The sequence below is a fragment of the Ranitomeya variabilis genome, chromosome 3 (assembly GCF_051348905.1).
Source record: "Ranitomeya variabilis isolate aRanVar5 chromosome 3, aRanVar5.hap1, whole genome shotgun sequence".
NCBI lineage: Eukaryota > Metazoa > Chordata > Amphibia > Anura > Dendrobatidae > Ranitomeya > Ranitomeya variabilis.
Genome location: NC_135234.1, coordinates 124,572,359 through 124,594,344, shown reverse-complemented (window position 1 = coordinate 124,594,344; position 21,986 = coordinate 124,572,359). Strand labels below are relative to the sequence as shown.

At 41.0% G+C, this 21,986-nt stretch overlaps 1 protein-coding gene across 2 annotated transcripts in view; it reads right to left on the bottom strand.

Annotated features, from left to right (window-relative positions):
• Positions 1-21,986, bottom strand: part of SH3KBP1 (SH3 domain containing kinase binding protein 1) — a 530,500-nt gene that overhangs the window by 102,842 nt on the left and 405,672 nt on the right. Inside the window, exon 1 of one of the 2 annotated variants that reach the window (XM_077294640.1) lies at positions 17,948-18,034. The exons of the other annotated variant lie outside the window; for it this stretch is intronic. Within the exon in view, the coding sequence (XP_077150755.1) occupies positions 17,948-17,959 (12 nt within the window). The 5' untranslated portion in view covers positions 17,960-18,034. Of the gene's footprint in view, positions 1-17,947; positions 18,035-21,986 lie in introns of those variants that run through there. 2 annotated transcript variants of the gene reach the window in all.

Sequence of the window (21,986 nt, the reverse complement as noted above, 5' to 3'; positions counted from 1 at the left end):
CTATGGTATTTTTGTATATATTAGCTAAATAAGGTTACTTGCATTTTTTCATTAAGTTTTTGAGTGCGTTATCACATTTTTTCATCTGAAGTTTTTGACTCTTTTTGGTGTCATGCTTTAAATAAAAAAAATGTTTTGGATACTTTATATTACTTAGTAACAATCTGAATCTATAATAAGTACATTCCCATAAGAACAAGGTATACCACTGCATGAACAGCTGTGTCCAAACTTTTGACTGGTAATGTAAATTGCTTTGTTTAGCAGTTTATTGTTCCAATCATACAAATACAGAGTTATGACCTGAAATATGATGATTGAAGTATCTTGAGTTACGTAAATTGGCTGCGTAAAATTAGCTTTTGTAAGGCTGTCTGTCTATACTTAAAACATGCAACGTGAGGATTTCTCATACAATTTCTTAGAATGTGTCATATCTATAGACAGAGTGGCACACCGACAAATGCCCCAGTGAGCCCAGGTTCTCATGCAATAATGGGCTGTAGGGATCAAGTAAAAGAAAACTCATTTGGGGCCAATCACTTGCAACTAGGGAATATTTCTTAGGCCTTATTCACATGTCTGTTTTTCACATATGTGCTCTATTGATGGTTTTCACCGATAGAACACGTGCCTATTACAGTTAATGGTTATGTTCACATGTCCAGACTGTCTGCAAAATAAGGTAATAAAAACAGAGACAATTTCTTTTTGCACCCTATTTCTGGATCAAACTCACCGATTCAATTAAATGGGTCCATCAAAGAAAACAATGGCCTTCAGATGCCATTTATGTGTCTAATGGGTAGAAGACACTTGGAATGTTTTTACAGTATATAAGGAATACAGATGCCACATTGATGGTAAATATAGATGCATGGACCAAACATGTAAGAAAACTGGAACTAGCACACTTATCAAAAATGGTCAATTTTTAATATGCAAAAAGAAAGAAAAATGTGTCTGTAGGTGCTCATGATGCAGAACTATGACGGCAGGGAGCCGCTATGGTTTTCAAACAGCCTATTGAACAATTACTGGATTTTGCAGGGGCAACAGCTGTATCACCTGCCAAAATACATGGCCATAACATTCATCCATATCTGGCTTTTCCCTTGTGGGTTAATATATAAATAACCCATAGAATCAATAGAGTGAAAGTTTATTTTTGAGCACCATTTTAAAACATAAATGTTCTCCAAAAACCTATTGCTAGTTAAGTGGATCTATATAAATGTATCTGGTTATTTGCTATTGGAGAAGAAGGGTTAGACTGGCCCTGCAGAATTAGAACAGGCTATTAACCAATAAACAGCCCCAAAGGTCCAAAAGAGACAAACTCGTTTGGAGAGAATTACATGAAGCAAAAATATGAAAGTAGAATTGCAGTGCAGCCAAGAATACAGTAAAGCTCAAGGCTATAATAATTGGTCTATGGCAGATGAGTAAAAGATGATAAGTAGTCTAATGCATTGATTTACTAAGTCACTAAACTTGTTATTTAAATTATATTTCCATCATATCCTATTTAATGAAGAGGAGTCTACACTTAAAAGATTTACCGGTAGTTAAGAAATGTAATCATCAACATCAATAATAAAGATGTATTATGCAATACCAAAAGGAAAGAAAAAAAAAAAATCATTATCCCAACATAGCGCTTCAGGAGCTCCTCTGCCTCCCTGATTGCTGGGGCGCTACAGATCATTAATAATTTATCTCCACAACATGGTGGAGCTAATGGCCTGAACTGTGCATTCTCCCATGACAGGGAAACTGAAGCTGTAGCCAGGACCATCCGGCTAGTGCAGGGGTCCAGGATGAATGGGGGGCCCAATTGTTGTCGGGAACAACGGCACTTTATGGTGCCCGTGAGTCGGGGGAGCCCGGTGGGTGCCAGCGCTGGCACCAACCCTCCTTAAATATTTACCTCTACGTTTCACGCTGCTCCGGTCTTTTCAGCACCTTCTGACTTTCTGTGACTTTTCAGGGCAGTGGACACTATGACGCCACTACAGCGCGCCCTGTGCTGAGCAGTGCAGAATGCTAGAAGACACTGAGGAGACCAGAGCTGCAGGGAACAAGAAGAGGTATTTATTTTCTTTTTATGTATGGTTCACTATATGAGGCCCATTATACTGTCTGGAGCTCTATATGAGGCCATTATTCTGAATGGGGCAATATATGGAACCATTATACTGTATGGAGCAGTATATGGGGCCATTATACTGTATGGAGCAATATATGAGACCATTATATACTATATGGAGCATTATATGAGGCCATTATATACTATTTGGATCATTATATGAGGCCATTATACTGTATGGAGCATTATATGGGGCCAATTACTCTGTATGAAGCATTATACAGGCCCAATATATTGTATGGTGTAATATATGGGGCCCTTTATTCTGTATGGAGCATTATGTGGGGCCAATATACTGTATGGAGCATTACATGGGGCCCATTATACTGTATGGAGCAACATATGGGGCCCAGAGGACTACGTGGTGCCCAGAATACTGTATGGAGGACTATGTGGTGCCCATAATACAGCATGGAGGACTATACTGTACTAAAATGAAAAGTCTACAGTCACTATGTGTGCTGTGCGCTGCAAGGATTCGCTGATTTCTGAGGTATTGTAGAATTTACAATAGATATCACTCATGTAATGTAAGAAGTAAGAGAAATCTTTGGCATTGGAACCTGCCCTGGCTGTAACGATTTGCCCAATTTTACAGCAATGCTTGCAAGCTCTATTGCAAAGAACCTGCAAGAGCTGTCCTCCTTTCCTAGCAGATCGGACACCTCTGACAGACTGCAAGCATGGACGGTAACCTAGGCAAAGATCAATAAACAATACAATTAAACATCCATCAGTTCTTGAGAACAGAGAGGAAGTGGAATAAGAGATGCTTGTCTCCACAAACACTTTCTAATTTTAACCATTTATGATGTTGCGTCAACCACAATGGCTCAGTGGTTAGCACAGTTGCTTTACAACATTGGGGTCATGGGTCTAAATCTCACCAAAGACAACATCTGTAAGGGGATTATTTTGTCTCCCCATGTTTGTATGGGTTTCCTCTAGGTTCTCCGGTTTCCTCCCATACTCCAAAGACATACTGATGGGGACAGTAATTATAGCGTCTGTAAGGTGCTGTGGATTATGATGGTGATTAAATAAATAAAACCCCTTTAAAACTTTTTGATAGTATAGATATACAATAACAGGCTAACATCAAGATGAAATACGAAGATCTTATCTCTTCTAATGCATGAAGAAGAGAGATTGACCAAATGTGGCAATGACCACTATGGACACACATAAGAGGAAACTGAGCAATCTATGAGTATGCGCACACAATGTTCAGGAGGGTTCACTCCATAACTCACCTGAAATAGCCCTAGATGAACTGTTGTGAACTCTGTTTCCGGGCTCCCTCCTGTGGTCATGAGTGGTACTCTGTGAGTTCTCTCTTTGGGCTCCTCCTGGTGGCTCTTTTTGTTATTTTGCAGGTTTCTGGCAGGATCAGCTGTCTCGTCATCTGCTAGTTAGGTTTCCTATTTAATCCACCTGGTCCTTCATTCCTTGCCTGTTGCCGTTGTATTCAGTGCTATTCTGATTGCTCCTGTCTACATCCGTTATCAGTCTCTCCAAGAGAAGCTAAGTTCTGTTTGCTTATTTTTGCTCATCTGTGTTCAAGATGTTTCCTAGTATATGATGAGTTTTTGTCCAGCTTGCTAATATGTGATTTCCCTGCTTGCTGGTGCTCTGGGGTGCTGAGTTGCTCCCCCCACATCGTTAGTTGGTGTGGGGGTTCTCGCATTCTCTGCGTGGATATTTTTGCATAGGGTTTTTTACTGACCGCACAGATCCCTTGCTATTTTCTGCTATCTAGCGTTAGCGGGCCTCATTTGCTTAACCTGTTTCATCTCTGCGTTTGTCTTTTCCTCTTAACTCACCGTTATTATTTGTGGGGGGCTTCTATATCTCTGGGGGATTTCTCTGAGGCAAGTGAGGTCTTGCTTTCTCTTTAGGGGTAGTCAGTTTCTCAGGCCGTGAAGAGACGTCTAGGATTTCAGGAAACGTTCCACGGCTGCCTATAGTGTGTGCGGTTAGGATCGGGTTTGCGGTTGGTCCAGTTACCACATCCCCAGAGCTCGTCCTATTATTTTCTACTTAGCTGGTTAGATTTGTGATCCTAAGCCACTAGGATCATAACAATGAACGTTAACAAGAACGAACCTATGCACTGTAACTGTAAAAACAACTTGCTGTGCGCATGCTCAGTGCTTCTTTGAGATTCTTTTAACCACTTCACGCTTCTAAAGATGTAAAGCAGTTAAAAGAAGTGACCTGACTGTTCTTCAGGAGGCTTCCTCTAAGAAAGTCACTGACTTATACATACCAGTAGATAAGAAAACAACACTGGTGACTAGTGATGAGCAAATATACTCGGTACTTGAGATTTCCCGAGCATGCTCGGGTGTCCTCTGAGTATTTGTAAGTACTCAGAGATTTAGTTTTCAGTGCCGCAGCTGAATGATTTACAGCTATTAGCCAGCATAAGTACATGTGGGGGTTGCCTGGTTGCTAGGGAATCCCCACATGTACTTATGCTGGCTAACAGATGTAAATCATTCAGCTGCGGCACTGAAAACTAAATCTTTGAGTACTTACAAATACTCGGAGGACACCCGAGCGTGCTCGGGAAATCTCGAGTAACGAGTATATTCGCTCATCACTACTGGTGACCAATCTAAAGCAATAAATGACAGAGAAGACAGCAAAAATTATGCTTAAAAAAATACCACTAACATTTTTATTAAGTGTCTCTTGCTAGTGAAACTTAGCAGGTTTCTGATGTCTAAAAGAATATGTGATCTCTTTCTGGTGGATTATGCTTTGAAATCTGAAGAAGAGCAAACTAAACACTCAAAAGAATAAACATGAATTTATAAAAATATGCAAAAATGACTCGCTATCAGGGCTGCGGAGTCTGTAAGCTAAATCTCTGACTCCTAAATTTCCCTGACTCCCGACCCCACAGCACTGGTCACTACTGAGCATGTGCATAAAGTGCAGCACAGATTCATCTCAACTAAAAGCCGAGATCCTTAGATTAGGAACAGAACAAACAATTATAGGACTTTTTATACCTTTCCCAAATCCTTCTGAAAACATTTACAGCACATCCTGAATTGTAGTGCTGAACCCAATTTATTATATGTTTGAGAAATCGATTACTTTTATACTGACTCCACCAAAATTGACACCGACTCCACAGCCTTGCTTGCTTTGCTTTTGTTGAGGGTTTGAGCTCCTATGAATTGGTTCAGGTTTCTAAAGACACCAAGTGGTTAAAAGAAATCATATGATCATTCTTCATGCGTTTTCCACTTGGAAGACGCTCTGTATTTTATAACAGAAGACGCCCAGAAGATAAAAGGGCATCTTTTTGAACGTTATTAAAGCGTTTTTTCTTACAAAACAGCCAACAGTTTCATCATTGTTGGACAGAGTAAACAAAAAAAAAAAGACCAGAAAACACCAGTAAAAAAGACACCACAAAAATGCTGGGAAACTGCTCAAAATACGAGCCAGTGGTCAAAAAAGCATACAGTAGACAAGCAAAAAAAAAAAAGAAAAACAGTGCTGTTTCCTGAAGCATCTTTCTTTTGAAAAACTCCCTGAGCTCGCCTGCCTGACAAAGATGTTGTGTGCACATAACCTAAGGCCTCTTTCACATGTCCATACAAAACACTTATGTGAAAAACCGATACAGGTGTCAGTGTTTTCTGTCAGTGTGTCCATTTTTACCACCAGTGTCATCAGTGTTTTCCAGTATAGATAAAGAAATAAATAAATTACGAAGCTTCCCCTATATTTTGCAATGTCATATACAGACAGCACACGGACTGTACATTGATGTCATCTGTGTGTTGTACATGTTTTTTCACGGACCCAAAGACTTGCATTGGCCCTTGTCATCTGTGTGTTCTGCACTGACATATGGTCCATGTAAAAACAAAGGCATCTGCATAGCACCATAGGTTATAATGGGTACGTGTGGCCAAAAAGCCCTTGGTGCTCATACTAGGTAAGGTCCTCAATCTAGTCACAGTAGGTTCCTCCAATACCTCAAATGAAAATGAAGCTCTGATTGGCATTGATTATAACATTCTAATGGTTAAATCCCCGAGATCAGACGTTCCTCTGTGTATCACAAGCAATGTCCTACCCCGGATCACATGGGTACATTCATACATTCATATTTCTTGCATGATCAGCACATCACAATTCACCAACTGTTTACCGAAAAGAGCGACCGTATTCATCATGTATCTTGGAGAGGTTATGTGTACACATATTGGTGTGTCTCTGTGTTTTTATGTATGAATAGTGCTGTATTCTAAAACTTGTTTGTTTGTTTTTATTTTGCACTGTATGGCAGCATTACGTATTAGTACTGTATGTCAACATTTTTTCTATGTGCTGTATTGGCAATAGTTACCGTATAAATATTGCATTTATAGCTACATTTTGTATAGTGCACTGCAATTTCGCATTACGATTGTATAATGGCATTATGGGCATGAAGCAATATTTAGGTGTGCAGGCAAGAGGCTGATTATGTCTAAGGTCTTTAAATTTGATTGGGGGGTGGAGGAGACCCACCTAATATGAAGGTTTGAGTTTGATGGGAGGGGAAAATAGCACAAGGACTGCAACATCATGTGTGAGCATAGCTTCACCGTGGTATAGGGTATGAGCACTCGGCAGCATAAACGGAAAGGTTATGTTCACACACAGCGTGTTTGCTGCCTATTTTTCTCTGCAGCCAAAATCTGCTCACTTGGCAGTATAAATGACAAGTTCAAAACTCCCGTTTTTCACCGTTTTTTGAGTTCGGATTACATCTGTGCTTTGTCTACAGTACAAGTTTGATAAAGTTAGTTTTATTTACCAGAAACACTGTTAAAATGCAGCAAACTCTGATTTTTGCAGTGTTTTTATACGTTCTTATTGATTTGTATGGGTAAAACAAAACTGTACAAAAACAAAGAATTGCCATGCTGCAGAGTTAAAAAATAAAAACAATGCAGTTCTCAAATTCAGTCCGAGAACAAGAACAAGCATGTGATTTCTGAAATCTCATCGCTTTTGCTGGTACTGTAAAGAGCAGCTTTTAATCTGCATAAAAAAATGCAGGAAAAAAACAGCTGCATATAAACATAAGTTAAAATGAACCTGTCAGCATGATTTTGCTAAGTAAACTACAGACACTGTCAGGTTGGCGCTGGTATACTGATTAAAATGAAACCTGGGGTGAAGAAATCCGTCTTGTGGTTGTTGTGTAATCAGTGTTAGAAGTTTTCAGTTAATGAGATTATTGTTCTCCAGGGCGGCCTGTAGGCAGAGTTTTATCCTCCTGCTCTAAGCCAGAGAAACCAAGGAAAAACCTGTCCACATGCTTCCCCAAAGCACAGTCTGTCTCTCTGTCTGTCTCTATGATGAGGAAAATGTTTGTGCTTCGGGGTGGCCTGTGGGCAGGTCTCTCCTTGGTTTCTCTCGGCTTAGAGCAGGAGGATAAGACTCTGCCTACAGTCCCGCCCCAGAGAATGGGCATATCATTAACTGAAAACTTCTAACACTGATTACACAAGAACCACAAGACGGATTTCTGCACCCCAGGTATCATTTTAATCAATATAACAGTGCCAATCTGAACATGTCTGTAGTTTACTTAACATAATTCTGCTGATAGGTTCGCTTTAAGCCAGGGTTCACATTAGGAAGACGCTCTACACTCAATATTCCATTGAGGGGTTAAAGCTGCATTCTCAAAAATGTTATTCAGATATCCTCTGACTTTCCATTCTGCAATGACTCAGGGTCCATAAGATAAAACTTTGCATTCTGTCTGGTGGTATCCATCTATTTTGCAAGATACAACAGTGTGGTAGTTTATCTGACTGTATCCCACAAAATAGACAGACACTGACAAAAAGGAGGTAAACCGAGTCCAAAGTTACCGTACATTGTTTGGATGACGTTTGGCTTAGTGCAATGCATGGAAACGTTGGGGGCTTGTCTGAATAAAGTTTTTGAATATTCAGAGAAACATTCCCTACTCCCAAGGACATAACTATAGTGGGTGCATGAGTTACAGCTCCAGCCAGACCCAGAAGTTAAAGGAATACCCAAAAGGCTAATACTATTTAAAACCTGTGAAAGTGAGGGGCCCTAGATTTTGCAATGATAAAGCATTTTCTTATATGAGCCCAGCTGAAATATGTCTCTGATGTTATTAGATTCCAAAATGACGACTATGACCCATATTCACAATAGCGATTACATCGGAATGGCATAAAGTGCATTGAATAGTCGAAAAATTAGTTTTCACACCAGTTTTCCCAGATCTGTCATGAGCTGGAACAGGACGGGAGTGTGATGGGAGCATGACGCCACAGCTGGTCATGACTAGCTGTGGCGTACCTCAAGCCAGAAATATTACTTCAGTCACCGACTGAAGTAAGATTTGTGGTGAGGCACACGGGAACGCAAGCCACTAGGCACGAGCCTCCTAATCAAGAGCATCTGACTCCAGCATGCCCCTTCATTAAGTCAGAGTGAAAATCGCCGGTCTTCATGAATCGGGGCCATAGGTTTTTGCTTTCTACACTATTGAGTAATCAAATCTCTCAGAAACCCAGAAGTCAATTTTAACAATTCTCTGACAAAACGCTCTAAGCAAGCTGCCATTTATTTGAAAAGCCCTTTGCTTCTATTTGTTTCTAAATGAAATCTCGAAGTGGTGCTGCAAAGGTTTCAGGGCTCCGAGGAGCGTCACGGCCCCTTTGGATACTTGTAGTTTATGGTAGTAGACTATTTTAAAGCTGCAGACATATATCTATGCCTTGTGAGCAGAAAAAAGGAACATATTTTCCATTATTAACCACTGCACAACAATGTCTACTGAACATATCATTAATACCACATGGGGTGGGACACAGCACAGTGCCACTAATGACATCCTGGTGCTGATAACCATGGAGTATGAGGGGTCAAGAGCAGACACCAGCGCAGCCAAGAAAACACACCTTAGCCTAACCCCTTAAAGGAAAACCTTGGCGGTAAAGGAGGTGAAATGTTCAGAACTTTCCCATAAAGTAGCCATTTTGGCAGATGACAGCTTTTAAGATCACGCGACATACAAAATTAAAATGAATAGGGTGTTTCTCCATACAGCTAATTTAGAAACATACTCTGTAGACCATATTTAGTTGATCTAAAACATCTGTAGAACTTTTTGCCAAAAAAAAAAAATCCTGCACGTAGTTCACTGCCGAATTAGTGCTTGCAAATTTAGGTCATTCTTACTTTTATAGGTATTATTCTACAGTAAACATTTACTCCCAGTATTACTACAGTAACTAGACTGCTATAATTACCGTACTGGAATACCATTAGACATGGCAATTAAAAGATATATATATAAGCTTACATGATTTGGCTGCATGTGTCATTAGTGAAAATGAAATCATATTAACCGTATATACTATAATAGACAAAAAACATAACAAAAAACACTCTACTGCTATACACAGCATATTGCAGGGCCTCCTAACATAACTATTTGCACCCCTATATGCGCCAGGAAATCTCCAACATATACATTAAACTCTTCTATAGCCCTCATTGACCTAGCATATTTCCTATGAGTGACCTTTCGGTATAAATCCACTCAGTATGCCTTACGCAGCACTCACAGAGCGTTACTGCCATCAGAGCCGGCTCCAGGTTTTCATGGGCCCTGGGCGAAAGAGTCCCGGTGGGCCCCTTTAACACATACCACAATTCATAATGCACAGATACGGCAGAGAAATATAGGTATAGTACAATGCCAAAGATTTCACTTACTTCTTACATTACATGAGTGATATCTACTGTGCATTCTACATTAGCTCAGAAACCGGACAGTATAGTCCTCTATACAGAATAATGAGCCCCATATATTGCTCCAAACAGAATAATGAGCCCCATATATTGCCCCATACAGTATAATGGCCCCATATAGTGCTCCATACAGTATAATTGGCACCACATAGTCCTCTATACAGAATAATGAGCCCCATATATTGCCCCAAACAGAATAATGAGCCCAATATTATGCTCCATACAGAATAATGAGCCTCATATAATGCTTCATGCAGTATAATGGGCACCACAGAGTGCTCCATACAGAATGAGCCACATATACTGTATTGCTCCATACGGAACAGACCCCATATGATGCTCCATAGAGTATAGTGAGCCACATATAATTCTCCATACAGTATATGATGGGACCCATCTATTGCTCCATATACAATGGGCCTCATATAATGCTCCATACAGTATATGATCGGCCCCATACAGTATACTGAGTCCCATATATTGCTCCATACAGAATGGGCCCCATATGATGCTCTTTACAGAATGGGTCCCATATAATGCTCCAAAAATAATTGGCCCCATAAGATGCTCCATGTATAATGGGCCCCATATAATGCTCCATATATAATTGGCCATATAAAATGCTCCATATATAATTAGTCCCATAAGATGCTTCATATATTATTGGCCCCATATACTGCTCCACATGTAATTGACCCCATATACTGTTCTATATTGAATTGGCCCCATAAGATGCTCCATATTAAATTGGCCCCATATAATGCTCCCTATAGAATTGGCTTCATAAGATGCTCCCTATATTATTGGCCCCATAAGATACTCCATATAGAATTAGCCCCATATATTGCTCCAAATATAAAAAAAAAAAATGAAATACTCACCTCTCGTTGCTTGACGCTGCTCTGCTCTGGACTCCTCACCGTTGGCGTCTTCCTGCTCTCTGTGCGCCTGCGACTGCTCAGGCAGAGGACGCGCACTGGTGACGTCATCGCGCACTCTGACCTGAACGTCACAGTCAGAGGATGGAAGATGCTGCAGCGCTGGACCCGGGAGAGGTAAGTATCGCAAGTGCCAGGGCCCGGAGCAGGCGGGGGGTCCACTCGCGGGGGCCGACACTATAGCGCGCCAGTGTCCCCGACGGCAAGTGAGCCCCCTGCCTGCTCAGGGCCCCGGCACTTGCCCGGGTGCGCCGGGTGCTGACGCTGGCCCTGACTGCCATGCAGGAAAGCTGCTGGCGTACAAACTAGGGTTTTACTACTATACAGAGGCCTCAAGAGTGACTTTCTGGCTTTGCTCTGGCTGCTATACTTGTAGCATACTGCAAAAAACAAATATATAGAATACTGTAGTGGACTAAAAAAAATATAGAATACCACTGGACTGTGCTTTTCCATCCAGGATCCAGAAAAAAAAATTATGTTAAATGGATACATTTCTAAAAGTGAATGTCTATTGGTGAGAGATGTCACTGAGCCTCTGTTTTACATATATGTTTAGAACTCTTCAAAGGGTATAAATGAACTAGAGGCCTTGAAGCAAACTTGTCAGCAGGAGTTTGCTAAGTAACCTACAGACACTGTCAGGTTGCCGCTGTTATACTGATTAAAATGATACCTGGGATGAAGAAATCCATCTTGTGGTTCTTATGCAATGAATGTTAGAGGTTTTCAGTTAAAAGTGAACCTGTCACCAGGTTTGGTCGATATAAGATGCAGCCATCACCTTTGAGGGCTGATATACAGCATTCTAGCATTCTATAATGCTGTATGTCTGCCCCCAACCCAACATGGAAGAACTAAAAAAATACGTTTTATTATACTTACCGGGGGGGGGGGGGGGGGGGGGCGGTCTGGTCCGATGGGTGTCGGTGTTGTTGGTCTTGGTCCGGCGTCTCCCATTTTCTTATGATCGCTGCCCTCCTGCCTGCTTCTTGTGGATGATGCGTCGCTGCATCATCCACATGGGCTCCCCGACATCGCGCTCCTGTGCAGGCATACTTTATCTGCCCTGTTGAGGGTAGAGCAAAGTACTGCAGTGTGCAGGTCCAGAAATGGTCGAAGAGCCCCGGCACCTGCGCACTGGTTGTGCTTTGGGGCGGCCTGTGGACAGGTCTCTTCTTGTTTCTCTGGCCTAGGGCAGGAAGATAAGACTCTGAACACAGATTACTCAAGAACCATAAGACAGATTTCTTCACCCCAGGTATAATTTTAATCATTTTAACACTGCCAAGGGTTTTCAGCCCAGAAAACCCTTAAGTATATACTGTATGGAGCGGAGACACAGACCAAATTACTCCATACAAAGGTACACCGTAAAGAAATATTCTGGAAAATAAACTTTTCTTTTTCTTACGGTATTTTGTTTTTTACAATTGGTACAGCCTCGATAAGACTATACAGCCAGATATGTCACAGCTTTCTATAGGAAGTATACACTGAGATTTAGAACAAAAAATGGCAACGGTATTCCATAGTAAGTAAGAAAATGTGACAAATTATGAGACTGTAATAAATTATGCTGAACATACCCTCACACGCAGGCTACGTTCCCATCAGTTTTTATTACATTTTTTCAGCTTCGGATTTTGTCTTTTTGTTCAAATTAATTCAAGTTTTAAATTAAGCCGCTTTGTTTTTAAAACTTGCTTTAATAAAACTTTATTGATAAAGTTGTGGAAACGCACTAAAAACACATGCGGTTTTTTACCTGCAGATTTTGCTCATTTCATTAAAGTCTATGGGGAAAATCTGCAAATAAAACATATATTTCCCGCAAGAGACAATGACAGATAGCAGATATCAAAATCGCACAGCAGCTCAGTTTACACGTCGTAAAAAAAAACCCAGTGGGCAGGAGAATTCCACAGATCCCTTCCACTTTACTGGAACTGTAAGACGCTGCGTTTTTTGAGCAGCGAAATTATGCCGTGTCAAAAACACACTAAAAGCTCATCGTGGGAACTGAGCCTAAAGTGTATGTAGCTAATTAGCGGTTTCATCATCCCGAGACCCAGCGCTGTTTCCCCGCTGTATCCACACGCACATTACCAGAAAAAGACTCAGACCCCATGATTTTTACCAAAGCATCTAATGAGCATGTGCAGAGGTCTTTGTGAAGGGAGGGGGAGCAGGGTCAGCTGTGACATCACCTATTGTGATTGGTGGATATCATGTAATCAGCTGTGTATAGAGGTCTTATCAGTCCTTGTAATCCTGCCTGTAATAAGGAGACTACTGAAGACTTTTCTGTAAAGAACATGAAATATAAGTGCATGATAGTCCCAGTTGTCAGTGTAAAAAAGGCAATATTTAAAAACATTTTTACTGCACACTGTGAAAAGAAAAAACATTCAAAATTAAATTAAAAAACACATTCAAACAAAAAAATGATATAAATACATGGTAATATACTGATGATACATTCATTTAAGCTAACTTAGTTTGTAGCAATTTAAATGAGATTGAAAGGGTTTTCCTCTACTTGGACACCCCTCCTTAAATGCTGTCGTACTCCAAGTAAAATAAAATAAATTAAGCTTCCACTTTTCTCTCATGCCAGCACTGTTCCTGCGATATGGGAGCCAGGTCCCCTGGAGCTCGCATGACACTGTTAGGCCATGTGAGTACTGCAGCCCATCAGTGGCTGCTAATTGGCTGCTGCACATCCACCTCCCTTGGACAAAACTGGGACATATGGGGACGTGTGAACACTGCAGCCAATTAGCTGTTGATTGGCTGCAGCGCATATGTGACATAAAAATGTCAAGGGAGCAGCAGGAGACTTGACGCTGTCATTGCTGGACTACTGCTGGTGCAGGAGGAGAGTATAAGCTGTATTACATTTTATCCAGCAACTAGAGAATTTAAAAGGTGTTGTCGAAGTCGTGGGAAACCCCTTTAATGAACAGTAGTTATGAGATGGAAACACATTAAAAAAAGGTCATGGATAGTGGCTGAAAAAGTGTTAACGTATAGAGTGCAAATGAGTTTCGGGGCTGTTTGCTGTGCCTCAGCGGAGGACACAGACAGAAGAGGCCCCTGTGCAAGCTCATCCAATAGTTCATCATCATGCACAATTCCACCTGCTTTCCAGCTGGATGTGCCCCCCCCCCCCCCCACCTCTTAGGCCTCTGTGCAGCTGAACAGGTTGCACCAATGGTATGCCCTCCCTGCTGTTCCTGGCATCCAGCTGAAAATAACTGTAGGGGGGGCATTGTGAGAACAGCTTTGTGTGTCAGCTGACAAATTCACAATATTCCTCCCAAATATCCTTCTCAACTGAAGACCAGGTACATTATACACACACAAAACTCTGGTGCAGGTAGCCTATTGTAGATGCTCCAAATGTTCACTGATTTAACCTTTTACAAGAATATCTTAAATTTAAAGGGGTTAACCATGATTAGAAAATCATGGCTGCTTTCTTGCAGAAACAGCACCACTTCTGACTACAGGTTATGTCTGATACTGCAAATCAGCCCGATTGAAGTGAATGTAACTAAGTTGCAATATCACGCACAACTCATGGTCGGGGCGGAGGTTATTTCTGATCGAACTCAGCCATGTGTTCTAATACTGGACAAATCCTTTCATTCATTCCTTAGAACCCCAAAACGTTCTACTATTAGCTGAAATCTGGTTCTGACGTGAAAACTAGCATGTCTGGTAAGTGTATTCTAAGTTCGAATTATAGACAGATACGGTACATTTAAGTTTATGCCTATAAGGGTTCGCTCACATCTGAGCGGTGACGTCAGTAATGTTATTGCAGTTCAATGGCTGTGAACTGCTGTAACCTTACTGATGACACTGCAGTTCACAGCTGCCGTGTTACACAGTGTAAGAACCGGCAGTGGCTGCTGCTCCAGTCTATGGAGGTGCATTCTCTGAACGGGGCTCCAAAGACTAGACGAAGAAGATGGGGAACGTTGTGGGACATCCATATTATGGATTGCGGCGGACCCCTGTGGATTATTCTTTTATAGTAACAAATGGGTAAAAGAGGACAAGTGTTGGGGAGTGCTTTTTACAATTAAAGGACTTTTCTGTGTGTGTTTTATTATTTTTTTTACTCCATTACGAACCCCTGGGCTTGAAGTCAGTGGATATTATACAGCTGCCATCAACCCCAAAACCATTACCATGTGTCATGGTTGTGTACAGCAGAGGTGTCAAACTGCATTCCTTGAGGGCCGCCAACAGGTCATGTTTTCAGGATTTCCTTGTATTGCACAGGTGATAATTTAATCACCGGCACAGAATGAATCCAGCACCTTGTGGAATGCTAAGGAAATCCTGAAAACATGACCTGTTGGCGGCCCTCGAGGAATGCAGTTTGACACCTCTGGTGTACAGGGTTCCTTCCCTGTCCTCTCAGGGTTAATTTGTATAGCCTCCTTCTGGTTTGAGGAGGCCTATATTTACCTGCCTTCATCTGGGGATCCTTGCCAGTGATACATCTGTCTTGGCTGTGTCTGACCCCCTGGTGTGCTTGCATACTGTTGTCCGGTAGCTTTTTTGTGTATGACTTGGTTTGTTTTCGCATTCTGTGCTTTGTGTCTCTGAGCTAATTGTCTGTTTCTGGCTCTGACCTTCAGCTTGGTACTCTAACTTACCTCCTGTCTGCCCCGTTTGTACTGCACTGCTCCCCTACCTTTTTGCTATGTCCCGACCACGCTTACGTCTCACTCTTTTGGCACTACGTTGACCTCCCAGCTTGACTTCGGCACGTTCAGACTACTCTCCAGCAAACGCCACTCGGGATGTGGCTCTGCCTCCGTCCACTCCCCCAGATTTCTTATGTTTCATGTCCTGCCATCCAGCAGGTAAGTTCACCGCAGCTCTCCTTACTTTCTCTCTATCCTTCTGTAACACGTGCACCGACTCCTGCTGTAATTCTGAAGCAGGGCTCTGGATACCCTGATTGCCACCGCACCAGGACAATCAGGAAGAGCCTGAGGCTAAGAGCCAGAATTGGCACATCTAATGGGTGCGCCATTTCTGTGGTGGCTGAGGGTAGGTCTTATTAGGAAAGAAAGGGGCCAATATCCATGGACCTTACCAGCATATTAATATCAACCCACAGCAGTCTGCTTAACCTGTTGTTGGTTATGAAAAATAGAGGTGACACCACATAATTTAGTTTTTGGTCCCCTTTTTAATAACTGCTAAAGGCTAAGCAAACCGCTGTGAGTTGATATTAATATGCTGGAAAGCTCAATGGTTATCGGCCTCTTCCCAGACTGACAAGATCATCTCACAGCTGTCTGCTTTTCCTTAGCTGGTTATTAAAAAATAAGGGGAACCCCAAGCCATTTTTTCATTTATTTATTTATTAGCTAAATACAAGTAAAGAAAACTTGAAAGCACTGATTAAATATATCACTGACATCTTTCTACCTATCTATTTTGTTCTGACGGTTCGGGCTGTGAATTTACTGGGGTGGCTGAGGAAACATCGGCTTTCCTTTGAGTTGTATGAGTAAAAACTGGACAGCACCCACAAACTTACATTGGCGAGTCTCGGTCATTCTACGAGGCCATACACAGCATGCTGTAATTTTTTCTTCAACCCAATTCTAGCTGAGGAAAAACTAGCAGATGAGCACTGTCTCAATGAGTAACTGGTGCAAGTGCAATGAGATTTTTTTCTCGCATTGCACTTGCTGAATTTATACGCAGGTGTAACCAAATCCTAAAGATGCATATATCTGTCATAGACTGCCATTGCAAGAAAAACTTGCAGTAAACTATGTTTTTTTCACACTGTTAGTTAGGACTGCAGAACTCGAGTGCCCATCTTCTGGCAATTGTTAGGCTACCAGGGTCTATAGGCGCTTTCTGACATTCATTCCGACAGTACAACCACTTTTTTTTCTGCCACTGGAAAAGATGACAACCATCATGTCCTGCTAAGTAGCAGCTCCTATGAGTTAGGCAATGATGTCCCCTTCAATACTAATGCAGCTTAGTAGACGTGGAAAGTTGGGTGACGGCAAGTACTGTACCAATTGCAATTTTTGCTGTCACCCAGAATTCCCAAAAATAGATAAAACTAACAGTCTCTAAAGGTTTGAAGGAAAAGGACCACTAGAAAAGACACTCTGCTTAGCTGTCATGGCTTCCATTTACACTGGTTTATGTTTTGGTTTGTTATTTTTGATAGCAAGAATAACGACTGCATTATTCTTATGGAAAAAAGTTAAAATGTAAATTGAGCCCTGCTAGCAATTTTTTTAATTGCATATGGGCCATAAACTGAGCATGTGGAGCCGTATAGTCCCGGTGATAGGCTGCTATAGCTGCTTATAAAATACTTTCAACCAATACCAGTTCAGGCATGGTGAGCCTTGTAGTTCACAACAGTGAGGGCAATGCAAAGGACAAAAAAAATTCCATGTATATATGCATTTTTAGACAGGACTCTTGCATCTTGTCTCTATATATCACATATTTTACTACATTCATCCACTCTTTACATTGTATTTTACATCAGTACTACAGGAAAAAACAAGTTTGTTTTTTTTTGTTTTTTTTTTAGAAATCATACATTTTGTTATTTGTACGTCAGTTACATATAGAAGCCGAAAAAGTCCCAAAATGGACAGATTGCGGCTACAGCACAGTAACGGCACATCTTCTTCCTTACAGGAGGATGTCACGGAAAAATAAATTAGGGGAAAGATGAACACACATCTGGAAATACAATTCCTCCAGAAATGTAAGAAAAAAATCGTTAAAATTGCCACATAAGTCAGGGCAGCGAGAGGCTTTCCTGACTAATCACTAACAGATTAATACAGTTCTTCTAATGAACATCCCTGGAAGTATGACTGCACGGAGGAGAAACTTTCACCACCCTGCCAGCACTCAATGGAGTTCCTGTTCTCTTTTTTCCGCTTCCTCCTCCAGCTAATACTGCCACATCATAATACTGTAAATATGACAATAAATAGGAAAACACAAGACATTCAAATACCTCATCTCCCATTGTGAAAAGTGGCTGCTGTGCAAAATGTCCAAGAAGTCAGAACTCCAATCCTCCCACTTCCTTTAAGCAGCTAAGTACACAAAGACTGACAGACACAGCCTAATACTGAGTCACACTTAGGGCCAAATGAGCTTGCAGGAAAACAAAGCTTACATTTGTTTATTACACAGGAAGCTTGGAGCAGTTTACCAGTTGGGAGACTTTACGTTGGAGGTTTCCCTGTTTTTTTTTACTTTCTCTCCAAAAAACGCAGCTTCAGCTCTGGTGACTTTCAGCAGGGAGGATGCATCAGGAATATTTTAGCATTTTCCAGTGTGGGTTGCAGCCATTTGTATACACAGGCAAACACTGAGGACTCTTATAGGTCTGTTTGCTTTTAAGTACGTTTTTAAAGTCTCTTAAACTTAATGTCATATTTATTACCAGTGTTCTATAGATTAAGCAAGTAACGGTAAAGATAACAAAATGTAAAGAACATTTCTTGGGAGTCTTTTGAGTACAGATTCCACATACGACCTTGAGATCATTGGGAATTGGATTTTCGAAAATCCCTTTTCAATTCTGAAAAAAAAAAAATGAACTTCGTTCACTGGATTCTTTCAGATTTTGCAAAACTGTAACGCAAAATCCGCTTAGATTCCAACAACGTATCACTAACTGGGCTTCTTAGTGTAGTTTATATGAAATCACTGTTTTATCAGCAGGAGATTATCACTAGAGGACTAGTAAACCTGCTGCCAAATAGTCCACCACTCATTGTACACTGTGCATAGGCAGAAAGCCACCATTCAGTGCTGTGGGAGGGGTTATACAGAGCTCAGCATTCAGAGAACTGCTAAATCTGGAGCAGATAAAACAGTTTTTCATCAAAACTACAGCCTGCAGTAAAGTAAGTGATACATCACTAGAATCATGGTCTCTGTCTGTACATTATGCTGCTCTTAGATGGAGTATCTGAATCTTGGTGACAGATTCCACTTACAACTCCCTACACATGGTCATATTACTGATTCGCACAAGCTCAGAGTTATACGGTTTAGTAAGCAATACTCATAGATATAGATGAAGATTCACGGTACTTCACTATGCATCCAATTTCATATAAAGAGCCTGGTTTATTATTGCATTTTTGTCTACTTTTTGGTGTTATTGATTTGCAACAAATTCTTCTTTTGATTGCACCTTTTGTAATTCTATTTTATTAGTGTTGGCTTGTTGTTTGTTTCTTTTCTTCATATTTGCTTCTGTGGGCAGAGTTTTTTGTTTTCTAGATATCTATGGCTGAATAATCAATTGCAATTTTTTTTTAAAGTCGCACATTTTGTGGCCAAATGTATTCAAGCTCCTTCTGGAATGATTTTATTTACCGTATGTCTGATTTTTTATCCCCCATACATTTTGTGTCTTTTTAGCGGAACATGTGACTTTTTGCATTAGAAAGGCAGAAACAGGTAAAAGAAAACAATAAATAGCATCTTTGCTTTCGAGCAACATTTCATGAACTACATGTGATATTTTGATGGATTTGGCACAAAAAACATCAACGAATACCATAAAACAAAAAAAAAAGAAAAGTGACATAAAACAACTAGAAATGATGAATTGGATCCTTAGGCCCTGATTTATTGAGACTGGCGTTTCGTACACAAGTGTTAATGAGGGACCTGCAGGAATAAGAGGAGTTGAATTCATTACGAGGCGCACACCAGCGAGCGAATTGGGAGCACATTATCAGTAGTACGTTGCTGATTTTGATGGGGGGCGCTGCAACATCCCATCCTGGCTCCTCCCAAGCTCCACCTACTTTGGCGGAGCTGCTTAAACTGGCATTAAAAAGTAAAAAGTTTGAAAATGTTTGTGCAACTCAACATTGCTTAAAAATTAACTATTCAAAGTGTCTTTCATTAGTGTTCTGGCATAAACACTTTGATGTACCAGCCCCTTAGTCTTTCTCTTGATAGGTTGAAAGCCACACCGTTTACAGCAGGCCGCGATGTAATATTAGTAAAATCCCTTCTATTACAGGGTGAATGATCCTGCATATCATTGAGACATTGGTGGTTAATAGGGTTGTTCTCTAGCCCTACTTTTTAAATATCCCACTTGATAAGGCCTCTTTCACACATCAGTTTTTTGCCATCAGGCACAATCCGGCGAGTTTTGAAAAAAACGGATCCGGCAAAAGTTGCCACCGGATCCGTTTTTTTCTCATAGACTTGTATTAGCGACAGATGGCCTCAGGTTTCATCCGTTTTTTCGCATGATCCGTCAAAAAAATTCTTTTTCCAGCGGCCAGGCAAAACGGTGTGTCCGTCGAAAAAACGGACAGACGGATCCGTCGCTGTTCATCGTTTGCTATAATGGAACACTATGGCGCCGGATCCGTCAAATTATGGAATCCGGCGACGAATTCCGTTTTTCTCTCTCTCTCTGAATCCGGTTAAAAACCGGATCTGTCACATCAGTTTTTCACAATTTGCAACGGATCCGTTTTTTTCAAAACTTGCCGGATTGAGCCTGACCGCAAAAACCTGAGGTATGAAAATAGCCTAACAAGTGTCTCACAAAGTTTCTCATAGTTGGGATCTTCACTCCCCCATCTGAAATCTTTCGGGACACCTAGCAGTGCGTGCTTATTTTTTCTGCAGCACCACCACATGGATGGTCCTGAAGACAATGAGCGGGTTGTCTGTGTAATACAGCAGCGGGAAGGTTCTCCATACACGATATGGTCTTTGTAATAGTTCTCCTTTATGAGCAGGAACCCTGAATAGACCTCCTCTACAAACTCAGAATTTCCTTTATAGATTATATGAAAACAGTTCTAAACTGGACATTAGTCTATAAATCAGTGACCAAATGCAGAACACAAGCTGAATATTATACACTAGATGGTGGCCCGATTCTAACACATCGGGTATTCTAGAATATGTATGTATGTATGTATGTATGTATGTATGTATGTACAGTCATATGAAAAAGTTTGGGCACCCCTATTAATCTTAAGCTTAATGTTTTATAAAAATGTTTTTTTTTGCAACAGCTATTTCAGTTTCATATATCTAATAACTGTTGGACACAGTAATGTTTCTGCCCTGAAATGAGGTTTATTGTACTAACAGAAAATGTGCAATCTGCATTCAAACAAAATTTGACAGGTGCATAAGTATGGGCACCCTTATCATTTTCTTGTTTTAAATACTCCTACCTACTTTTTACTGACTTACTAAAGCACTTTTTTAGGTTTTGTAACCTCATTGAGCTTTGGACTTCATAGCTAGGTGTATGCAATCATGAGAAAAGCTACTTAAAGTGGCCACTTGCAAGTTGTTCTCCTGTTTGAATCTCCTCCGAAGAGTAGCATCATGGGCTCCTCAAAACAACTGTCAAATGATCTGAAAACAAAGATTATTCAACATAGTTGTTCAGGGGAAGGATACAAAAAGCTGTCTCAGAGATTTAACCTGTCAATTTCCACTGTGAGGAACATAGTAAGGAAATGGAAGAACACAGGTACAGTTGTTGTTAAGGCCAGAAGTGGCAGGCCAAGAAAAACATCAGAAAGGCAGAGAAGAAGAATGGTGAGATCAGTCAAGGACAATCCTCAGGCCACCTCCAGAGATCTGCAGCATCAACTTGCTGCAGATGGTGTCACTGTGCATCGGTCAACTATACAACGCACTTTGCACAAGGAGAAGCTGTATGGGAGAGTGATGGGAAAGAAGCCGTTTCTGCAAGCACGCCACAAACAGAGTCGGCTGAGGTATGCAAAAGCACATTTGGAGAAGGCAATTTCTTTTTGGAAGAAGATCCTGTGGACTCATGAAACCAAGATTGAGTTGTTTGGTCATACAAAAAGGCGTTATGCATAGCGGCAAAAAAACAGTGCGTTGTATAGTTGACCGATGCACAGTGACACCATCTGCAGCAAGTTGATGCTGCAGCTCTCTGGAGGTGGTCTGAGGATTGTCCTTGACTGATCTCACCATTCTTCTTCTTTGCCTTTCTGATGTTTTTCTTGGCCTGC